Source organism: Euleptes europaea, chromosome 1 (assembly GCF_029931775.1).
Source record: "Euleptes europaea isolate rEulEur1 chromosome 1, rEulEur1.hap1, whole genome shotgun sequence".
NCBI classification, from domain to species: Eukaryota; Metazoa; Chordata; class Lepidosauria; order Squamata; family Sphaerodactylidae; genus Euleptes; species Euleptes europaea.
In genome coordinates, this window is record NC_079312.1 from 160,607,007 (window position 1) to 160,629,333 (window position 22,327).

A 22,327-nucleotide genomic window follows, 5' to 3' on the forward strand; every position below is an offset into this window, starting at 1 on the left:
TTTATGGCACACCCTCCTCGAAAAAGGGAAAATTCATATTCCTTCAGTGCCTTCCTGCCTGTCTGCAGACGATGTCTCTCCCCCTCCCCACCCCCGCCCTCTTACTGACGAGTAGGCGTGTTTTAATGAGACAAGTTGCTGCAAGGCAAGCCTATGAACATATCAGATTGCCTTGAATCACTTGCCAGGTTTTTTTCCCCAAGCACATAAAAGGGGAGATTTCCCGCTCCTCTAGATCAGAGGGGTTCTGCCTTCTTCGTTCTCTGCTCTTCCCTTGAAGCTCTGCTTGTAGCCAAAACCTTTCCTTGTCTTTTCCTCCCCTCTCTGAACATCACCACCACCACCATGAGTCGTATCTCCTATAGAGCATCCTCTGGAGGTGGCAACAGAGGCTTCTCCTCTGGTTCTGCCATTGTTGGTGGTGGCGGCAGCGGGAGATCAAGTTTTAGTTCATACTCCGTTTCTCGGGTCGGAAGCTCAAGAGTCGGAGGAGGTGGTGGTGGCTATGGAGCCAGTGGCGGCTTCGGCAGTCGAAGCATGTACAGCCTAGGTGGAAACAAACGCATGTCCTACGGTGGAGGTTACCGAGCAGGTTTCGGTGGTGGATACGGCGCTGGTGGAGGGGCTGGCTTTGGTTATGGTGTTGGCGCAGGTGGTGCAGGTGGCGCAGGTTTTGGTTATGGCGGACCAGGGTTTGGAATTCCTGGAGCTGGCTTTGCAGTAGGCGCTCCAGGTTTTGGTGGAAGAGGTGGACCAGGGTTTCCCATTTGCCCACCCGGGGGCATCCAAGCGGTGACCGTCAACCAGAATCTCCTGCAACCACTCCACCTGGAGATTGACCCAGAGATTCAGAAAGTGCGTACGCATGAGAGGGAGCAGATCAAGACTCTCAACAACAAATTTGCCTCCTTCATTGACAAGGTAAGTACACAGATTAATGCCTTCTTGAATATTCAAAGCTTCACTAAATCTGCAGGGACCCATCACGCGGTCAGTTCTTCCTTCCAATATAATGGCTCTTTGAGATGATTCATAACACGCATCCCTTGCTTCTCCATGATGCCACATCAGAAGTGGGCATGAGTAAGAATATGCCACCAGTCCTTTATTTTCTCCCCTAAAGTGGTTATGTACATGCAAATGTACATAAGTGGTTATGTACATGCAAAGGGTAAAGTTACTTTACCCTTTGTGGCAAGATGACTGTGTAACATCCAGGCATCATGTCTCATGGCTCAGTGATACAGCATCTGCTTTGCATGTTGAAGGTGCTAGGCTCAATCCTCAGCATCTCTGCATCTATATGGTTCTGGTAGTAGGTGATGTGAAAAATCTCTGCCTGAGATCTTGGAGAGCCACTGACAGAGTAGCCGATGCTGAACTTAATAGACGAATGGTCTGACTCTGACCCTGGTGGTCCCTTCCAACTCTATGAGTCCATGATTCTATGACTCAGTATAAGGCAGCTCCACGTGTTCATTGTTTGGAAAATAAGTGGCTTCCAGCAATATAGAAATGGGCATCCTTGTATTATGGTATAACTTATGGCAGACAAGTCACCACACAGGCAGAAGTGAAGACTGGACTGATTTCATTTTTTTTTAAAAGCTGTTCAAGAATGCAAAATATTGTCCCTGGTATTCTCAATTCAAGTCCTTGAGCCATTTCTCTTTCCCAAGAGGATGTGGGTTTGCAAACCAAAGAGAAAACCCACAATAGTAAAGTAGGGGTGTCCCTGCTTCAACAATAGAGGGAGGAGGCCAGGGAGAGGTACTTTATTTATCAAACACAACTAAAATAATGTGGAAACTGCAATTGTTCCTAAGTCTATTATATGTATGAATCAACCAAGTATGAGTTAGAAAATAGCTTGTTTTATCAAAAAATAGACTTTTTTAATCTGCATGGTAGTCTTTTATTGATGTTTCCTATTAGTTATGGTTTTGCTAAGAGTTTGGATGATTAATCAGATGCCTTTGCAACATGCTTGACATTCAGAGGAGCCCATGTGATGGAGTGCCTCTTCTTGGAGGGAGGCATTTTAAAATGGAATAAATAACATGCAACAGGAAAAAATGCATTTTAAAAGGCATGCATATATCAGTCTGTTTCATGTTACTTATTTCCTATTAACTTTCTGTCAAAATTTGAATGGGCACCAGTTGGTGGACTGATTAGCCATCAACTAAATTACATTGGTCTCTGTTTGCAGAGGATCTGGTAATAATGTATCAGCCCTAAAACAGGGATTGCTGGTGTTCCTGAGCCCTTTTCGAAATTCCGCCTTTACTGTCTCTGTTCATTCTCTCTGCTTGTATTCTCTTAGCCCTCTATCACTTTTATCCTTTATTATACCCGCTTATACCCGCTATCATTATTTTTGCATACTACCATTAATACACATGGCACTTTACAGAGGAAGAGAAGCAAAAAATAAGACTCTGGCCCCAGGAGCTTTCAATCTAGATCGCAAGTAGATGTTTGTAGGCTACCTTTCAACTGCAGAGGAAAACTAAGGTTCCATAGAAGAGCTGTGCTTTGCAGTCTTCTCTCTCTCTCTCTCTCTCTCTCTCTCTCTCTCTCTCTCTCTCTCTCTCTCTCTCTCTCTCTGTCACACACACTCTCATTCCTCAGATAGCATCTTTTCCCTCCCAGTGGATGTATAGTTTCTTATACTTTATTACCAACCCCTTACCTATTCTTTCTTGCAGGTCCGATTCCTGGAACAACAGAATAAAGTCCTTGAAACCAAATGGGCACTCTTACAAGAACAGGGAACAACTGTTCGACGAAACAACGTTGAACCCCTTTTTGAAGGATATGTGAATAATCTTAGAAGGCAACTTGATTCTCTAGTAGGTGAGCGGGGAAGGCTGGATTCAGAACTGAGGAACATGCAAGACATGGTGGAAGACTTCAAGAACAAGTAAGCATATTCTGTCTGTCCCAGGATGAATTGGAACCTTCCTTTTATCATCTGTGCATTTCTTGCTAAATACACAGCCCAATTTTATGCATGTTCCATCTAAGCTCAATGGGGCTGACTCCAAAGTAAAAGTGAGTCAGCTTGCAGCCTTAGATAGGTATGACTGCATATAGAAGTTGGCTTGCACATGCTAGCTGTTTCTAAAGTGAGAAAAATGTAAATATTTTGTTGATTGGTGGAAATCCTCCACTCTTCCCCTACATCCCTTTGATTTGGCAACAGGTGAAGTTGCCACTTTATTGTCTGGGGATAACTAAGATGTAATTTTTGCCCTACTTGAATCAATCCAGACAGACTCTGCATCACTAATGTGTGCATTCAGAATGGATGAAAATTACAGCGGTCAGTAAATTATATCCAAGCTGTTGCTTGCATTTAACCAAACCACTTTGCCAGCCAAGGCTTGGCAGAGGTCATCGCTACAATACGTTAGAGAACTTAAAACATTAGAGAGACAGGCAATTCTTAACTTCTGCTCATAGTATAACAATTTTTTTTGCTGTCAAACCACAGCTGACTTATGGCAACCCCGTAGGGTTTTCAAGGCATGAGATGTTCAGAGGTGGTTTGCCATTGCCTGCCTTCACATCACAACCCTAGTATTCCTTGGAGGTCTCCCTTCCACATACTAGCCAGGGCCAACCCTGTTTAGCTTCCAAGATCTGATGAGATCAGGCTAGCCTGGGCTAACCAGGCCAAGGCTTAAAACATTAGAGACAGACATTTCTTACCTTCTGCACATAGCATTGCAATACTGCACAGAAGTCCATGTGGATTCTTCCAAGCTCCTTCCTAGCACCATCTATTCAGTTTTTTGAAAGCCAGTTGGTGGAAAGCAAAATAAGTACAAAGCCTGGCATCAAAAAGTGTTTACAAAGAACCTGCTAGACACAAATCCTTCCGGTCTTTTTCCCCCCAGTGGATGCAGGCCCCATCCTGTCTGTTTGATGAGTTCAGTGGGCCTGAAGTTATGAAATTTCATGAAAGCATGCCTCTAAAGTAGCAAGTTCCTTTTGCCAAGCTTAGCTAAAGAAGCAGGGATTAAGTTAAATCCATGGCATGAGTTAGCAATGCCTATTCAAACTTTTGCAAATATAGGGTTAGAGCCAGTCAGCTTTTTCACTCTGTCTCACAATTCCCATCCTTATTACAGCTGCCATCTCATATGGCTTTTGTCCATGTAGATCCCATGATATCCAGCATAGACTTTTGGTGGTCAAAGGGGACCTCTCCCTCCTCCTTTTTTCACCAGCAGAAAAGCTGGTTGGATCCAACCCACAATTTTACAACAGTTGTAGCCTGTAACTTGTAGGTTTCTTTCATGGATTTCATGGCAGCCAACCAGGGTTTGCCCCCAAATGTACATTTGACAAGCAGCTGCATCTACCCATATAATATACATGTGTCTAAATATATCTTATTTACACAATAACTTTTAAGTGTATACCTAAAAAATGCAATGCAGGAAACAGCCCTTGCTGTTATTTTTACTGATATTTCTTGTGATGTTGTGATATTGGCCAATGGAATTGATCACTGGGTTCAATGTCTCCATTCCGCTAACTTGGATCAGTTGGTTCCGATGGCTCCTTTCTACTAAATCCTCTTCAAGTGGAGAAAGACCTTATCTGACGGAGAAAGACTTGGTGAAAGGGAATCACTGAAATTCATCCATACAGTAGGTAGGGATCAAAAGACAGTGTAGTCCAACCCTTGTCTCCCACAGAAAAAAAGACCAACTATTTACCAGTTCCCCCATCCCATGTAACCATACCACAGTGTGTCTCAAAGACAATCCATGTGCCCACTTAAAAACAGATACTTCCAGCACAGCAGAAGCAAGTCAAGTCACATGCTATAGGTGACAGTAAATATCTTACACATGAGAAAAATTGCCAATGGCTAGACTGTCATGTGATCATTATGTATCCTATTTTTATCTCACCATCCTCCAGAGAGCACAGGGTCATCCCTTTCTTCATTTTATGCTCACAGCAATCCTGGGAGGCAGGTTAGACTGGGAGAGAAAGAATGGCTGGCTGAAAACCATCCTATCTACCTGTGGATTTGGACCTATATCTCTCTGGTCCTAGTCTAACACTCTAACCACTATGCCACACTGGCTTTAATTATAGTTTCCCATGAAATCCATGGTCCTTTATATCCATTCAGCAGTCCTAGAGGTAGACTAGGCAACATGCAGATAGAGTTTCTGCACGATCTAATAACCTGGAAGTAACATGGGATTGATTTTCAAAGGTATACATGGAAATGTAGCCGCCAGGCTCCACAGACCAGTTTTCTTGGGAGAACACCCATGACAAGTGGACTGAAAACCAACCTACTGGCTGGATTAACTTGGCTGCATTTACACTCTTGTCTCTTCTTTCTGTGATTGGTTCCTGTATTGAAACATACTGGTGCAGTCTTGACTCTCGGTTGTTCCCACAGATATGAAGAAGAGATTAACAGGCGTACAGGTGCAGAGAATGAATTTGTCGTGCTGAAGAAGGTAAGAATTATTTTTATAATAATCACTACTTTATACAAGGTTAAATCAATTACCCAGGCCCCAGAAATTGGTAGTCCTGAATTACCTGATACTCTGCAGTGTCTCTGATGTACCGCGATAGCTAAACTCCTCAACTGTAGGAGCTGATTATCCTTCCACTCTTCTGCTGAGCTCTGGCCCCTAAGGATCCCAAGAATCCCTCACTTCTCATGTAGTTCTACCACAGCTAATTAGAAATGAGAGCCAACCAATGTTTTGGAATATTGGATTCTTAAACAGATAAAATGAATGGTTGGACTTGTTGTATGTGTAAAGTGCCATCAAGTCGCAGCTGGTTTAAGGCGACCCCTGCAAGAAGCTTTCAAAGCAAGTGAGAAACAGAAGTGGTTTGTCACTGCCTTCCTCTGCAGAGTCTTCCTTGGTGGCCTGGTCTCCCTTCCAAGGACCGACCCTGCTTAGCTTCTGAGATTTGATGAGATCAGGCTACACTATGCCGCCTTCCCTCCCCGTTGGACTTGTTAGGCTTCGTGGGCGGGGGAGGAAATGGTCCTTTGGAATGCAAATTATTTTCCCTTCGTTTTCTACAGGATGTTGATAGTGCCTATATGAACAAGATTGAACTTGGAGGCAAATCAGACTCACTGAATGATGAAATTGAATTCTTGAGAGCACTGTATGAAGCGGTAAGCATCTTATCTTGGGTACCTCGAATCTTTCTCTCTGGAGCTGAAACTAACATATGAAGTCAGAGCAATGAGCAAGTAATGCATAGTCTCACTGATAAGACCTCTCAAGTGGTCAGACAGAGGTCTTTCCCAGCCCTGTTAACTGGAGGTGCCACGGATTGAATGTGGGACATCCCTCCTGCAAAGCTCTACCAGAGAGCTATGTCTTTCCACCAAGGAGCTCAGGATGGTGTATGGGGTTCTCTTTTCTGTCCTTACAACTGTCCTGTGAGGTAGATTAGGCTAAAAGAGAATGGCTGACCCAAGGTCAGCCAATGAATTTCATAGCAAGCAGGATTCTGAGCCCAGGTCGCCCTCATCCTCCTAGTCCAACGCTGTAAAGGCTACACCAGATGGGCTCTTGAGATACATGTACATACTCCTCTGTGGGAAATTTCAGATCATATTTCCCTCCCTTTGGACATGCCACATTTCCCAGCGAGTTTTTCCCCTCCCCCCACCTTCCACTTGACGAGACAAATTAATTTTAAGGCAAGTACAGACTTAGCGACATCAATTATCACATCTTGTGCAACGTAAGCCCGATTTCCTCCAGCTATTACAGGATCAAGACAAGTAAAATTGTATTTGAATAAAGCATCTTCTTTGGGACAATGTCGAGTCTGAACTTGAGGACTGCCAATAGTGGAAAATCCACCCTCTTCCTTGGCAGGAAGATCCACCCTCTACCTGAGTGATATTAATCACTCCGATTGAGAAATGTTTGCAATAAATTGAATCTGTTCAGTTTGACTTTACCTTTCAACTTCTGAGTTATGTAATCATAATATTTAGCCATAGCACCATAGAGACCAGGCATGGAATATAAAGCGACATTTAAGCTTCTCCAGTGTAACAGTTTACTTTCAAGAAGCATAAAGGTTTCAGAATGGACCCCTCCCCACCCACCACCTTTGTGCAATATATTCCAATGCATCTAAATTGTAGATTAGGTTCCAGATTTCAGAAAGGCCAAGTTCTATACACTGTGCAATGACATTGTGTCATCCTTGCCAAAATGTAAGATGTCAAAAATTCAAAGTACAAGCATTCCAGAGAAGGGAAGTCCCCTGCACTTTTCATGCGGGCTTTGACAAAGATCAAAGGAAGTGCTTAGGTTTTGGAGGCCAACCCCTTTCCTAAAACAAAGGGGCTCGTTATGATTGTAGTACAAGCAAAGCTCCTTGAGCAACAACCATTTCTGAGAGATTAATGCAAATGTTTCGGAGATGCACATCAAAAGACAGTCAGTTCAACAATGAGGCTTAATGAGCATGGCAGTGTGGGTGGGGAAGTCTAGTCTGTAGCTGTGTTGGCTCCATGTGTGGAAACGAGCTTCCAACTCAAGCTCCCTCTTGTTGGATTAGTGTAATTGTCTATAAAACAATGCCTGAAGCTGGACAAGTCCTATACATTCTGCTTTTGAAATAGAACTTTGATGGATAGTTTTTTTTAAAAAAAAATCTTAAATGATTTTTAAAAACAATAATGTTAACTAACAGCTTCCCAAACCATCATTGCCTCCTTCTTAACCCCCCACCCACCCAATTTGCTGTCAAGTTGTAGCCCAGTTATGGTGACTCCATAGGCTTTTCAAGGAAAGAGACATTCAGAGGTGGCTTGTCATTGCCTGCATCTGTGTAGTAACCTTAGACTTCCTTGGTGGTCTCCGTCCAAATATTAATCATAGAATTATATAGTTGGAAGGGGCCACCAGGCTCATCTAGTCCAATCCCCCCCACAATGCACAACTACCTCCCCCCACAAGCACACCAGTGACCCCCTACTCCATGCCCAGAAAATGCCCCCCCAAAATCTTCCAGGATCCCTGGCCAATCTGACCTGGAGGAAAATTGCTTCCTGACCCCAGCTAAGCTGAGCCTGCTTAGCTACTGCTATCTGAGAAGATTGGGCTATCCTAGGCTATCCAGCTTAGGGCTTCATGGTCCCTACACCCAACAAAATCAATTGTGGGAAACATTGAGGGCATATTCAGCCTAGAAGAAGTTAGTTAAAATTTTCATTTCCTGAAGTAATTTTCAGCAGTACTCTTGACTGGATGTGGCCTCAGTTGTCTTCTGCAATCTGTCCTATATGTATTCACCAAGTCAAATTTGGTCTTCCTTGCAGGAATTGACTCAGATGCAGCAGCAGGTATCTGACACCTCTGTTGTGTTATCGATGGACAACAACAGAAGCCTGGACCTGAACAGCATAATTGCTGAAGTCAAAGCACAGTATGAAGACATTGCCAACAGGAGCCGAAGTGAAGCTGAATCATGGTATCAATCCAAGGTAAAGAGCTATGCCAATAAATTGACAAGAGACCTACAATTACCACGGAATTTCTAATCAAATGAACTTAGAAGTGGAGTCAGAGGATATGGGTACAGGGGCATGTACTTCCACCTGTGCTGGCCTACCCAATTGGACTTCCCCAAGTAGCCACCTGGGTGGTAAACCGGCCCTGATTGGATCATCTTGTCAGCTTCCTTTCTCTTGCTATTCAGAACTTTCCCTACTATTAGATGGAATGAAATGGCTGGCTGAGGCAGTGGGCACAGAGGTGTCATTCAGTTTTTGCTCTTGAACATATTCCAGCATTTTTATTGGCAGTATGTGTGCGGGGGCAATTAGATTTTCCATTTGAGGCCCCCAAATGTCTTGGCTTTGCGCTGTCGGTGCTCCGGAGGTGAGACCAGTCTCAGGAGGTTAAAGTTCACCGACGGGCTTGCCCACAGCAGCAGCCACATCTGGGAAGAGGGTTTGGCCAGAACATTGTCGTAGGTCTCTGAAGACCCTATCACTGTTTATAATGGAAAGCTTTGCTTTGTGTGAATCCCTCAGAACCTTTGCTTCTCTTTCTGATGTCCTTTCACTTGCACCGGAATTCCTACAGATACCCAATTGAATCCTGCATAACATTCCTGTGGGTGGAATAGAAGTCTGTTTTTGCTTAACCCCCCTTTCCCATGGCAGACTTCCAATCTTCACAACCTGTTCCCTTGGCACCATCATTGTGAGAGGCCTTTTGGGCTGCAGACAGAGGGTGGAAGTAGGGAAGTCATAGAAACCTTTCCATGCACAGAAATTATAAATGGGATCCAACTTTCCTCTGAGTAGGAGCTTCCAAATTTGTCGGGAAGGATATCTCATCTGATCTAAGGAAGAATCCCTGCCTACCCCCACACTTTGATACATCAGACCATGAAGGAGGAGGCAGCCCTGTCCAATGGGTCTTCCCAATGGAAATATTGCCATGGAACTTCTTGCCACTTCCTGTCTCCAGCTGCAGCAGCCATCGATGCTCCGGATAAAGAGGAAGAGCCCTGCAGAATATGCTCAGAATGGCTTGTGACCATACTGATTTGTTGCTGTGTGGGGGTCAAGGATGACCCATGCCAAGATAGGGCCTGGAGTTCCCCCCAGAATTACAAATGATCTCTAGATTACAGAGATCAATTCCCCTGGAGGCAATGACAGTTTTGGGGGAATGGACTCTATGGTAGAACATAGAGTCTAGGAGAAATGGAAGTCCTTGAGTGACATCACATCCCCACTGAGCTCCCTCCCTTCCCCAAATTGGGTCCTCTGCAGGGACCACCCCCAAATCTACAGGAATTTCTAAGGTCAGAGTTGGCAACCCTATGTGGGTCTGAACCTTTGGGACTTTGTCCTGTTCTGGTAGCTGTGTTACCAAGACTCAGTCCCACTCAGGCATGACCAAGGAGCAGAACCAAAGATGGTACTGTGCAGATAGAAATGGATGATTCTCAATGTTGAGGGTCACCAGAAGCAGGGAGTGGGTTTTTCCAGGTGCACTAAAAGTGTTGTGCCATATAAGTGAACGCCTGCAATTCAGATCATTGGCGAAAAGTCAAGTGTTGCATTTGGAATCACTCTAGCAGTCAGGCAAAACCTATCCTTCTCTCTGGACACTGGTCCTGGCACACAGGGATGCTTTAAGGGCTGCTGTGTGTGTTTGTGCTCTGGAAGAGACAGAGCCCACGTCACACAGGCAGCTTTCATCCATCACAATGACAGTCATTTCGGTAGGATCTCACAAACTTCCTGCATCCAGTCACAGTTCCCCCTTCCTTCCCTGATCTCTCTATGCAAGGTGGATTTCCTTTTCTGCATCATGATGACCATACGTTTTGCATTCTGTCCTTGTTTGTTCCTGAACACCAGTATGAAGAGCTGCAGGTCTCCGCCGGGAGACACGGAGATGACCTCCGCAACACAAAGACGGAAATTGCGGAGCTTAACCGGATGATACAGAGGCTGCGAAGTGAAATAGATGCCTTGAAGAAACAGGTAACAGTGCAGACGTTGTGTCTGGTTGTGTTGCATTGTGTAAATAGAGGCCTAGGATATGTGCTTGCCGATTTAGTAGCTGGACAATCTTCCATACAATCACAGCCATTTGTCACGGGAGAACCAGGCACCTTTTCCCCAAGGAAACATGCCACACACAAAGAACAGCAGCATCTCAGAGAGAAGACCAGTTAAACCCTTTTCACAGATATGCGAGTTTACTATATGTATAAGGTTGCCAACCTCCAGGTGGGACCTGGCGATCTCCTGCTATTGCAATTGATCTCCAGACAACCAATATCAGTTCCCCTGGAGAAAATAGCTGTTTGGAGGGTGGACTCTACAGCATTATACCCTGCTAAGGTCCCTCCCCTCCCCAAACCCTGTCTTCTCCAGGCTCCACCCCCAAAATACCCAGGTATTTTCCAACCCAGGGCTGGCAACCCTACACATGAAGGGAGGGGTTATTTTTTGCTTTGCAGAAGGAATGGAACATACATCTCCCTCCTAGCCTAATATTGTTCAACCCAGAAAACTTTTTTGCCACTAATTTGTACCCACTATATAAGAAACCTAACGTATTAGAGCAGTGGTTCCCAACCTTTTTTTGACCAGGGACCACTAGGACTTTTTTGTTCGGAGCAGGGACCCCAAGGTTCAAAATAAAAATTCCGAGAATTTGAAAATAAACTTTAATCATAACTGTTAGTTAAACATTAAACTTAGAATAATATTTGAATATATTTTTATAATAGAGAACTTTTAATTGAAAATATTAATTCATTATGGGTTTATAACTTTGTTTCGCGTACCTTAATTTAGTTCTCGCGGACCCCTGGGGGTCCACGGACCCCCGGTTGGGAACCAGTGTATTACAGTGTTGAATTAGGATCCAGGACTCAGGTTTGAATCCCCACTTTGCCATGGAAGCTTCCTGGATGACCTTGTGCCATTCACTGTCTCTCAGCCTGACCTACCTCGCAAGGTTTTTAGTATGAGGATAAAATAGAGGCTGGGAGAACAATGTTGTAAGCTCTTTGCGTCCTAGCTGGGGAGAAAAGCAGAATAAAAATGGTTTAACGCCCTTAAACATTTTGCAGCAAAGAAACTAAGCTGTAAGAGATATGGCAGCTTGGTTTAATAATCTAACTCTGATTTTAATAATTTCTTCCCTATAACCAAACTGTGTTGTCTCAACTAGTCTGTAGAGCCGTGCTGATAATCACCCAGATAATATTGTTCTCATTGCATAAGCACCAGAGGGAAGCTATGCAAAATAGAACAAACGACTTGTCTTTACAATACCTCCCGGGCATTGCAAATGAGATCAGGGATCGTCTCCATTTCCCCCTAGGTACTGCTCTGGCAGGCAGTACATGAAAGCGGTTCCCACCAGGAAACTTTCACACAAAGTGACTTCTGTGATCTATCCTTCAAAGTTTAATAAAATGCCAATTTTCCCTAACATCAACATAGACAATGCAAAGGACAAGGAATTATGATACACTCCTTTCTTTACTCAACAGGTCTACTTAAATACCTCTGTTCAAGTCTATTGCTCTAACAAAAGGCCAGCTCACTAGAATCATAGTATCAAAGAGTTGGAAATGACCTCCAGGGTCATCTAGTCCAACCCCCTGCACAATGCAGGAAATTCACAACTACCTCTCCCCCTCACACCTCCAGTGGCCCCCTAATCCATGCCCAGAAGATGGTAATTCAGCCCCTATACCAGAGGTATACGACAGGGTGGTGTACTCACTTCCTTTGCTGTTTCACCTTTGCGTAAGCAATCTGTTGTTCTGGAAAAACAAGTTGACCCCCATTCTCCAAAATCAGCTGACACCAAAAGCCAAACTACATTTTATCAGTGGGCTTGGGCAGGCACAGGCCAACCCATGGCCACCAATGCCATTCTAGATGAGAATTTAGCAGTTTAAAAATTGTAGCGAGCGCCTGATTCTGACCGGGCCCGTGGCACAGTGGTACCATGAGATCTTGTTCCTCCCCCCTCCCTCCGTGCCTTTTCAAGTGCTAAATGAGTCATGGGGAGCTGTTGGAAATTATGATAAAACTCAATTATGGGCAAAGAATATGCGCATTGGGAAAACGCCAGTTTCAATGGCATTTCTCTAATTGTGGCTTTATAATTAGCATTTCTCCCCCACATAACCAAGCTTTATTTGGTAATTCCAGAGACAATACAATTCTCGTTGTACAAGTGCCACAGGTTGTCTACGCAAGAGACTTCAACAAACCACAATTATTTGCTTTATAATGCCTCTCAGGCATTGCAAATGAAATTAGAGTTCTCCTCCTCCACTTTTCCCTAGGTAATGCCAGACAAGCAATATGTAAAACGCACCACGCCCTCAAAAGTTCACCCAAGGAGACCCAGCTTCTGTTACCCAGTCTCCGAATATTAATTGCCCTTAATGTCACCATAAGCAATATAGAAGGCATGAAATGCTGACATTGAGAAAAACTTCTTCCAATGTGGTATTGGCTTTTGGAATAATTCCCATGGAGGCATCCATGTCAAAAGTCACTCTACCGAGCCAGAAATAAGGGACTTGAGCTAGCATGACATTTACACAGGGGAAAAGTGGAAGCTCATACTTGATCCCACTGCATGGGAAGATGTACTTTCTGTGTACACAGTTCACTACCGATCCTGCTGAACCTGGGAAAACTGAGGAACCCATACAAACGGGGCAATAATTCCCCTGGGCCATGTGAATATGTGAAGCTACCTTATACTGTTTCAGGCAATTGCTCTAGCCAGGCTAGTCTTGCCTACTCTGACTGGCAGCAGTTCTCCAGGTCTTTCACATTACCTACTACCTGCTTCTGTTTAACTGGTGATGCTGGATTAAGCCTGGGACCTTCAGCATGCGAAGCAGATGCTCTGCCACACAGCCAAAGCCCTGCCCCTGAGAACAAATGCAAGGCAATGCAACCCAGCTGCATTCCTATCTGATTCCTTACGCAGAGGCAAATGCCCATTCAACGTCTATGCCTCTGTATCAGCACTGGATTTTTTCTGGGATTTTCTTTGATGATGGGAAGGAAGCATTCTTGCCCTCCATATTCATGTTCATTCTATTGCAACCATTTTATTCATCCATTCATTTATTTATTTACTTCATTTATATCCTACCTTTCTCCCCAGCGGGGACCCAATGCTCCTCTCCTTTTTATCCTCACAACAAACCTGTGAGTAGGGTTGCCAACCTCCAGGTGGTGTGGAGAAACAAAGGTATCAAGCTCACAATAGTAATGCAAAAAGTGCTCTATTATTTACAAGTGCAAGCGTCAAAAATATCATGAACATATACAAACATAACACAATGACAATGTGTAGCTGAAAGCTACCCGAAGAAGACAAATTTTTGCAAAAGTAAGTACAACGACTTGTTTGACAACTTTCTTCTGGGGAGGCCCGCCTCTGCTGGAGCGTTTGCCGGATTATATAAACGCTTTCGCCGTCCAAAGACAGCTTCGTCAGCCGGTGGCCTCAAACTGTTGCTCCTTCAAATCCTTTATAAATAATTTTTCAATAGCAATCTTTCCCTTCCATGCACCTTTCTGGCTGCCTGAGTGAAACTGTGTGGAGAATCTAAGCCCAGCTGGAGTCTCTTGCTTGAACAATTACCACAGTAACCGGCAAACGCTCCAGCAGAGGCATGCCTCCCCCGATTCTAGGCTCCATTATTGCTTTCTGTTAAAAGAAGAAAGTTGTCAAACAAGTCATTGTACTTACTTTTGCAAACATTTGTCTTCTTCAGGTAGCTTTCAGCTACATTGTCATTGTGTTATGTTTGTATATGTTCATGATATTTTTGACGCTTGCACTTGTAAATAATAGAGCACTTTTTGCATTACTATTGTGAGCTTGGTACCTTTGTTTCTCCACAGTTCGCTGTTGGTATCTGTGCTGTATTTTTGCTTAGCTAACCTCCAGGTGGTGGCTGGAGATCTCCCACGATTACAACTGATCTCCAGGCGACAGAGATCAGTCCCCCTGGAGAAAATGGCTGCTTTAGAAGATGGACTCTACTGCATTGAAGTCCCTCCCTCTCCAAACCCCTCCCTCCTCTGGCTCCACCCCCAAAATCTCCAGGTATTTCCCAACCCGGAGCTGGCAACCCTACCTGTGAGGTAGGTTAGGTTGGGAGTGTGTGACTGGCCCAAGGTCACTCAACAAGTTTCCATGGCAGAGAGGGGATTCGAACCCGAATCTTCCAGGGCCTACTCTGATGCTCTAACTATTACACCACTCCTGTGCATGCCTCCACAGGATCCACTCTGAAAGTATTCCCCAGGTCCTAAGTAAAACATTAAGCAGGAACCACCCTATAGAATTCTGTTGATATCATTTGGCAGACTTGGAGGAAAGAATCTTGATGTTTCCAGAAGACAAAAGTGTCTGCTTGAACCTTGAATAATGCTGGCTACTTAATGGAAGAGCAAGAATCACTCCATTAAGTATTTCTGCTTGCTCCTGATTGGTGCAAGTAAAAAGAGAATTGTACTAAATTGTGTATTCATTGCATTAACTAGTCCCCTGTCCCGGTTTGCAGTGTGCCCAACTCCAGGCAGCCATCGCCGAGGCTGAGGACCGTGGGGAACTGGCCCTGAAGGACGCAAGGCAGAAACTGAATGAGCTGGAGGAAGCCCTGCAGAAGACCAAGCAGGAACTGGCACGGCAGCTCAAGGAATATCAGGAGCTGATGAACGTCAAGCTGGCCCTAGATATTGAGATTGCCACCTACAGGAAGCTACTAGAAGGAGAGGAAAGCAGGTTGGTGGGGGTTCAAGTGTGAAAAGCAGTCTTGTGATCAGCAATCTTGGTAGTTTCGCTGTTGCTAAGCCCATAACCTATCAAGCAATTCCTTTTCTCATTTCCCAACCCACAAATATTCAGGCAATTGTTCACCTTCCCCAGAACATCACTTTTCCTTCTCCTTTTCTCTCTAATAGAGTCACTCTGTTCCACTGTATTTTCCCCTGGTTTTTCTTTAGTGACATTTGCTTCATTATATACTTTATGTGGGAGGGAAGGCGGCATGGTATAGCCCGACCTAGTCAGATCTCAGAAGCTAAGCAGGGTCGGTACTTGGAAGGGAGACCACCAAGGAAGACTTTGCAGAGGAAGGCAATGGCAAACCACCTCTGCTTTTCACTTGCTGTGAAAGCTCTTTGCAGGGGTTGCCATAAGTCGGCTGTGACTTGACAGCACTTTACACACACACATGTTTTATGTACTTATGCACTTTATTATCTGTCCTCTTATGCTGATCAGTAGGGAGTTGGGGAGGGGCACTAGACCCAGCTCTGCCACTGTCCCCTGTCAAAACAACTGATTACTACTTTTCTAGCAAGGGTCTCTTTGTGCAGCCCTGGCCACATAAGATTGGGCACAGGAAGCTTTGTGCAAGGCATCCAATTGCATGTGTGGTTCTTCTTTCAGGGATTTGCATGTAGAAGTCCATTTCCATATACATACATATGACATTAGCAAAGTTAAAACCAAGATGCTTCTTAAAAAAAGAAGAAGAAGAAGCTTAAGAAAAGAGATCCCCATGAATGTGTGACAGAAAAGTAATCGGTAATCCTATTTGCCTGAGAAAAATATAAGACTTCTGACTTCAAAACTGATTACATTGAATAGACCACTATTTCTGAGAGAGCAGCATATGCTTTGATCAAGCAAAGAATTATTGACGTTGAAATGCAAGAACTTAGAAGTCTAGCTTCTGGAAGATGCTCACCGCTGCGATGGGGAATATCAAATTCCCTGCCAGAGTACTTGCCCTGTCTTACTATCCCTCATCTCCGGAGGGCATTTATGTTAGCCCGTTTTAATGTTCTCCCTTCTGCTATTCTGTATGGAAGATATAAGAAAATTCCATACTCTGCCAGGGTGTGTAAATGTGCTCTGGGGGAGATTGAAAGTATTGACCATATGCTCTTGAATTGTCCATTTTATTGTGAAATTCGTGCAGTCCTTTTAGATCCCTTTCTTTCAAATCATGTAGATCAAGCTGATGATAGTAAGATCAAATTGTTGTTATCCTCCCGAGATTCTGAGACTATTGAATCTGTGGCTGAATTTTTTTATGAAATTGTTAAGAGACGGAGGCTAAATGATGTTTAGAGGGTTAGTTTTATTTGATCGACTGCTTGATGGTATGCCAATAAAGGTATTGAAATTTGAATAGACCACTAATCTGCTGAAAAGCTAAAGCATAAAGGAGCCCCATAGTGCAGAGAGGTAAATTGCAGTACTGCAATTTAAGCTCTGCTCACAACCCGAGTTCGATCCTGATGGAAGTCGGTTTCAGGTAGCTGGCTCAAGATTGACTCAGCCTTCCATCCTTCTGAGGTTGAAGTATCCAGCTTGCTGGGGGTAAAGTATAGACAACTGGGAAAGGCAATGGCAAACCGCCCCGTAAACATAGTCTGCCTAGTAAACGTCTTTATGTGATGTCACCCCATGGGTCAGTATTGACCCGGTGCTTGCACAGGGGGACTACCTTTCCTTTCCCTAATCTGTTGAAAAGCTAAAGCATTTGCATAAACTTCTCCTAGTAATGTTTTCTTTCTTTCTGCTACCAGATTGTATGGCGAAGGCGTTGGAAATGTGAGCGTCTGTAAGTAGCCCTTCTCTTCTTTTGAATTAGTTTTTAGTATGTTTTTTTAAGGTGTCTCTAAAACGGACTATTCTTTTCAAGGGACAGAGGAAACTTAACTTTTTCAATACATGTTTTTCAGCTGTGGTCAGCACCTCCAGTGGACTTGGCTACGGCGGCGGAAGTAGCCTTGGCATGGGAGGAGGCGGCATGGGAGGAGGACACGGGATCGGTCTGGGAGGAGGACACGGCGTTGGTTTCGGCAGTGGCAGCGGCGGCTACAGTGTTGGCGGCAGCGGCTACAGCATAGGAGGGGGAAGCGGGTTCAGCACTGGTGGTGGCTATGGAAGTGGGGTCGGCAGTATGGGGGGTGGCAGCAGTTTTAGCTCTGGAGGGGGCCGTGTCTCCTCCGGTGGGGGAGGTGGAGGAAGCTCCAGTGTGAAAATCGTATCAAAAACCACTTCGACCAAGAAAACAGTCTATTAAAGGTTGACCACCACCACCCCACCCCCAACCTGAATGGGAGCACACTGCCATTTGCAAGTGAAACTCTCCAATTCAGTGTGTAAATAGCTCCGCAAAGCTCTTCCCCTCTGATCTTTTGCCTTTTCCATATGAGGCTGGCCACCGCACGGATCCAGATGTTTGAACCCTGGTCTACTGAGAGCTTTTCATGGGCAGAAACAGGCTTGCAGTTGTGAATTAGATGTACCCAGTTGTGTACAGGAGGATAAAGAACCACATCGTGTGAACCATGTTTCCTGTCCTTTCAAGAAAGATCCAGGAGAAGGAACAAGCTCTCTGTACATCAGTGGGAGAAGACATATCTGGAAAAAAATATTTTGTTAAAATGGGTTCTCCATGCAAATGGTTTTATAGATTCGCATGGCTAATCCAAGAACAGTGCATGATCCACTGGCTTGGATCCAGACTAAATTTCACTCCACAGAACAGAATTATCCTGTCTTCCCCCCTTCCCACTACAGTCCATTGATCTCTACGAAATGGTGCTCCTGGGGGATAGGACCCCCAGAGGAACGAGGGGTCTTGAAGGGGAAGGGGGAATCAGTGGAGATTGCTAGTTTAGCTCTAATACAATCTATGACCAAACCAATCAATTCACCCCTTTCAACAAGCCCTTATACACATCTAGGGAATCCTTCCAAGGGGGTGATTTGGAGGTATCTTCCCAATCTTCCACAATTAGCAAGTCGCTGCTACTGTCTCCCTCTGGTCAACAATACAGCATATTCCTAGACATCCAGTTCCACAGGGCAGAAGGTAGAGAGGAATTTACCCCCAGCTCTTTGAATCTTCTAGCTGAATTACAGTGCAATCCTAAACAGAGTTACACTCTTCTAAGTCCATTGCAGTCTGTGGGTCAGTTTCTCTAAAACCTAGCCGCTTGGTACTTAATCATCTCTATCTGATCAACTGCTGTATTCCATGTCAAAGAGGTTCTAACTTGCTGGTTGCTCCTTGGTTGGAAAATGCCCCATTTTTAGAAAAACATTATCATTGACTTCTAACACTTCCTTAATCCCTTTGGGTGCCAGTGGAATTTACGCCTGTACTTAAAGTTAATTTCTTTGCTGAATTAACAGCTTTCAATGCTTTCACTTACTGTAGACAGTGATGGGAGTTTCCCAGTTGGCAGGCTTTAAGATTTTTCTCACTCTTAGAACATGCTTTTGGGAATCGTTTCTCCTGTTTGGGCGTGTTCATTTCATTGAAGGTAGGATCAAGCTACAGCCCCATAAAATCATCCTGCCCTTGCCAAAAGGAACTGTTTCTGAAACACTCGAGATAAGATCTGTTCCCATCCTATGTCCCAGCACACACAGGTATCACTTCCAATGATAAAAACACAAAAAAACTTTGGTTCTTTCTTAGAAGGGAAAGCAAATGTGGAAAAGGTGATTGCTTCTGTTGCTACTGTTTTCTGAACCGTAACACTGATTTTCTAATGCTTCATCCAAGTGGTTATGGACCTTTGTCTTTCTACCATGCAAGGCTGCATGAGAAATAAAGAGCAACTGTCATTTTTAAATGTGTGGTTTCCGTTGTCGTCTTTCTCTCTCAAAAGCCTAAATCCCTTTTCTGTTGCTAGTCTCCTAAAAGGTGTTCTTCGATGGGACTTTTCGTTAGATTCAGGCATCCCCATTCAGGGTATTCAACCTTTTCAAGTCCCGTGACCAGTTTTTGGAACCCCCACACAGCATATGCAAAGAATTAGGAGGCACTGTTTCAGGCCTGACCTAGACCGTAGTACTATTTAGGAAGAGCAAGGAAGATCTCCTCCTGTTATCTTGTGTGTTTCAAATCACATATGTTTTTCCACCCCAGGAATACCTATACAGGTTGAGTATCCTTTATCAGGACTGCTTGGGTCCAGAAGTGATCCGTATTTCGGATCTCTCCATATTTTGGAATATTTGCATATACATCATGATATATCTTGGGGATGGGACCCAAGTCTAAACAAAAAAATTCATTTATGTTTTATATACACTTTATGCCCTGACCTGGATGGTCCAGGCTAGCCTGATCTCGTCAGATCGCAGAAGCTAAGCAGGGTCAGCCCTGGTTTGTATTTGGATGGGAGACCGCCAAGAAAGTCCAGGGTTGCTGCGCAGAGGAAGGCACTGGCAAACCACCTCTGTTAGACTCTTGCCATGAAAACCCCAATAAGGGGTCACCATAAGTCGGCTGTGTCTTGACGGCACTTCACACACACATACATACACACTTTATAAAGGTACATTGAACCATCAGTGGCACTGCTGAGGGCCTGTGAGTAATGCCTGCATGCTGGCTCAAAAGGTCCAGTTTTCGGGTCAGCCGGGATATCGGATGTCCGGATAAGGGATACTCAACCTGTATTTCTAATTCCATCCACTATTATTAAAAACAATCAAATGGGCTTTTGAAAAAATTTAAACATTGATGCCTCCCCTTACAGTCAATCTTGTAATCCAAGGTTTACAACAAATAATTACAAACATTATCCATTACAATAAAAACGGGGAAAAATAAAAAACATACAGTAACACTTCAGGTAATATACATAGGGTTGCCAGGTCCCTCTTAACCATCGGTGGGAGGTATTTGGGGCGATGCCTGAGGAAGGCGGGGTTTGGGGAGGGGAGGGACTTCAATGCCATAGAGTCCAATTGCCAAAGCGGCCATTTCCTCCAGGTGAACTGATCTCTATCAGCTGGAGATCAGTTGTATTAGCAGGAGATCTTCTGCTATTACCTGGAGGTTGGCAACCCTAAATATACAGTTGTTGCTGTTAACTGTTATGAGGGATAAAATATTAACCATAATTAAAAATGCACTCACTTCTTGCAACTTGATCTTGAAAATGTGCTTCCCTAAGTATTTCTTCTGCTCTCCAGACCCCCAAATCTATTTCCCCCCTAATGCACTCACATAAAAAAGTCTGAAATGATTGCCTTGCTAGAAATCTTGTTTATTGTGCCAGGGCCCAGATCTGGAACATATGACATAATGAGAAGAGGCATGCGCCTAGACATGCACGCCTAGGTATGCGCGCCTTTTCCTCAGCACAAATAAATCATAGCTTGATATTACACATATGGGACTAGATGAAACAGCTTCAAGAGCTATTATTTCCAAGTAGGCTTAAGTCTAACTTCTTGATGTTTCTGCATTTTCTTAAAAAGTGATGATTTAAAACCTGAAGAGCCATATTGTAATAAAATGAATGGGATCAGCTAGGTAACTGTCGACTCTGCACTTAATAGCGCAGCTGGGGAAATAATCATAATCCCACGCATGCAAAATTGCATGTACAAAGCTTATGGGAACAACAGGATTGCGAGAGAGATACTAACTATCGGTAGGACTTCCAGTAACAAAGAGTCCTTCAGGCCAGACCTAATTTACAGGCAGAGAAGAAACAGCTCAACAAGAGGAAAGAAAAACAAGAGAGGCATTCAATAAATGACAGCGTAGAAAGCAAACCTTACAGCTTCCCCTGAAGGCAAATCGACAAAACACAATCTATATCAGAAGTTACTTTGATCAAATTTACTGTCACCAGCCTCCAGGTGAGGTTTGGAAATCTCCTGGAATTACAACTGATCTCCAGACTACAGGGTTCAGTTTCCCTGGAGAAAATGGCTGCTCTGGAGGGTAATACTCTATGGCATCATGCTCCACTGACTTCCTTCCCCTCTCCAAACCCCACCCTCCTCAGGCTCCACCCCAAAAAATCTCCAGGAGTTGGCAACCCTACTGCTGGGGTTGCCAACCTCCAGGTAATAGCAGAATCAGAAGATCTCCTGCTATTACAACTGACGTCCAGCCAATAGAGATCAGTTCACCTGGAGAAAATGGCCACTTTGGCAATTGGACTCTATGGCATCGAAGTCCCTCCCCTCCCCAAACCCCGCCCTCCCCAGGGTCCGCCCCAAAAACCTCCCGCCGATGGCGTAGAGGGACCTGGCAACCCTACCTACTGCTCACCTGCTGTCAGTTTCCCAATATTATGCCCCCCTCCCCGGTAACATGTATTACTTCACTTCCATTATACCAGGGGTGGGGAACCTTTTTTCTGCCAAGGGCCATTTGGATATTTATAACATCATTCGCGGGCCATACGAAATTATCAACTTAAAAATTTGCCTGTTATATTTGGTCAAACATTTAGCTAAGAGGCATGACCGGTGACGGCTCTGAGTGTCTGCCACATAGTTTCTCCACGGCCCGGGTGGGAAAGGGTTAACACAGTTTCTTGGGCGGTCCTAGCAGCTCCATAGCTTATGACTCTTCTGCAAGGGGGGGGGGGAAAGGTTCCTTTTCTCAGCAAAACAAACTCACATCCGCCTTGAATAGAGGCTATTCCTGTCTCCAGGAGGGGGCAGATCGCCAGTCTTGGATCCTTCTGAGCTAGAGATCTGCCAGGACCCACGAAGGGCCAGACCAAATGATTTCGCGGGCCTTATACGGCCCCCGGGCCTGACGTTCCCCACCCCTGCATTATACTAAGCAATAGCTTTATCCCAGCCACCATTTTAATTATGGAAATAGAAACATGCCTATGGACATGTATGCCAGAATGAGGCCAGGCAACCATTACTAATAAATAAACTTTCCCAACATTAAACAAATGTTACCAACATTG

The 22,327-nt window shown here is 44.4% G+C and overlaps 1 protein-coding gene across 1 annotated transcript; it reads left to right on the plus strand.

Annotated features, from left to right (window-relative positions):
• The first annotated feature begins 203 nt into the window (after positions 1 to 203).
• On the plus strand, positions 204 to 17,840 carry LOC130493506 (keratin, type II cytoskeletal 5-like). Its single transcript, XM_056867261.1, has 9 exons — positions 204 to 921; positions 2,712 to 2,926; positions 5,438 to 5,498; positions 6,086 to 6,181; positions 8,354 to 8,518; positions 10,415 to 10,540; positions 15,124 to 15,344; positions 17,162 to 17,196; positions 17,318 to 17,840. The coding sequence occupies exons 1-9, from the start codon at positions 346 to 348 to the stop codon at positions 17,659 to 17,661; spliced, it is 1,839 nt and encodes a 612-aa protein (XP_056723239.1). The 5' UTR covers positions 204 to 345; the 3' UTR covers positions 17,662 to 17,840.
• The last annotated feature ends 4,487 nt before the right edge of the window (positions 17,841 to 22,327 follow it).

Bases quoted from the DNA above. Each gene is read 5' to 3' on its own strand.
- LOC130493506 (XM_056867261.1), top strand. From the start codon at position 346: ATGAGTCGTATCTCCTATAGAGCATCCTCTGGAGGTGGCAACAGAGGC. The intron at 922-2,711 runs GTAAGTACACAG...TCTTTCTTGCAG, and splicing joins TTGCCTCCTTCATTGACAAG to GTCCGATTCCTGGAACAACA. The intron at 2,927-5,437 runs GTAAGCATATTC...TTGTTCCCACAG, and splicing joins GTGGAAGACTTCAAGAACAA to ATATGAAGAAGAGATTAACA.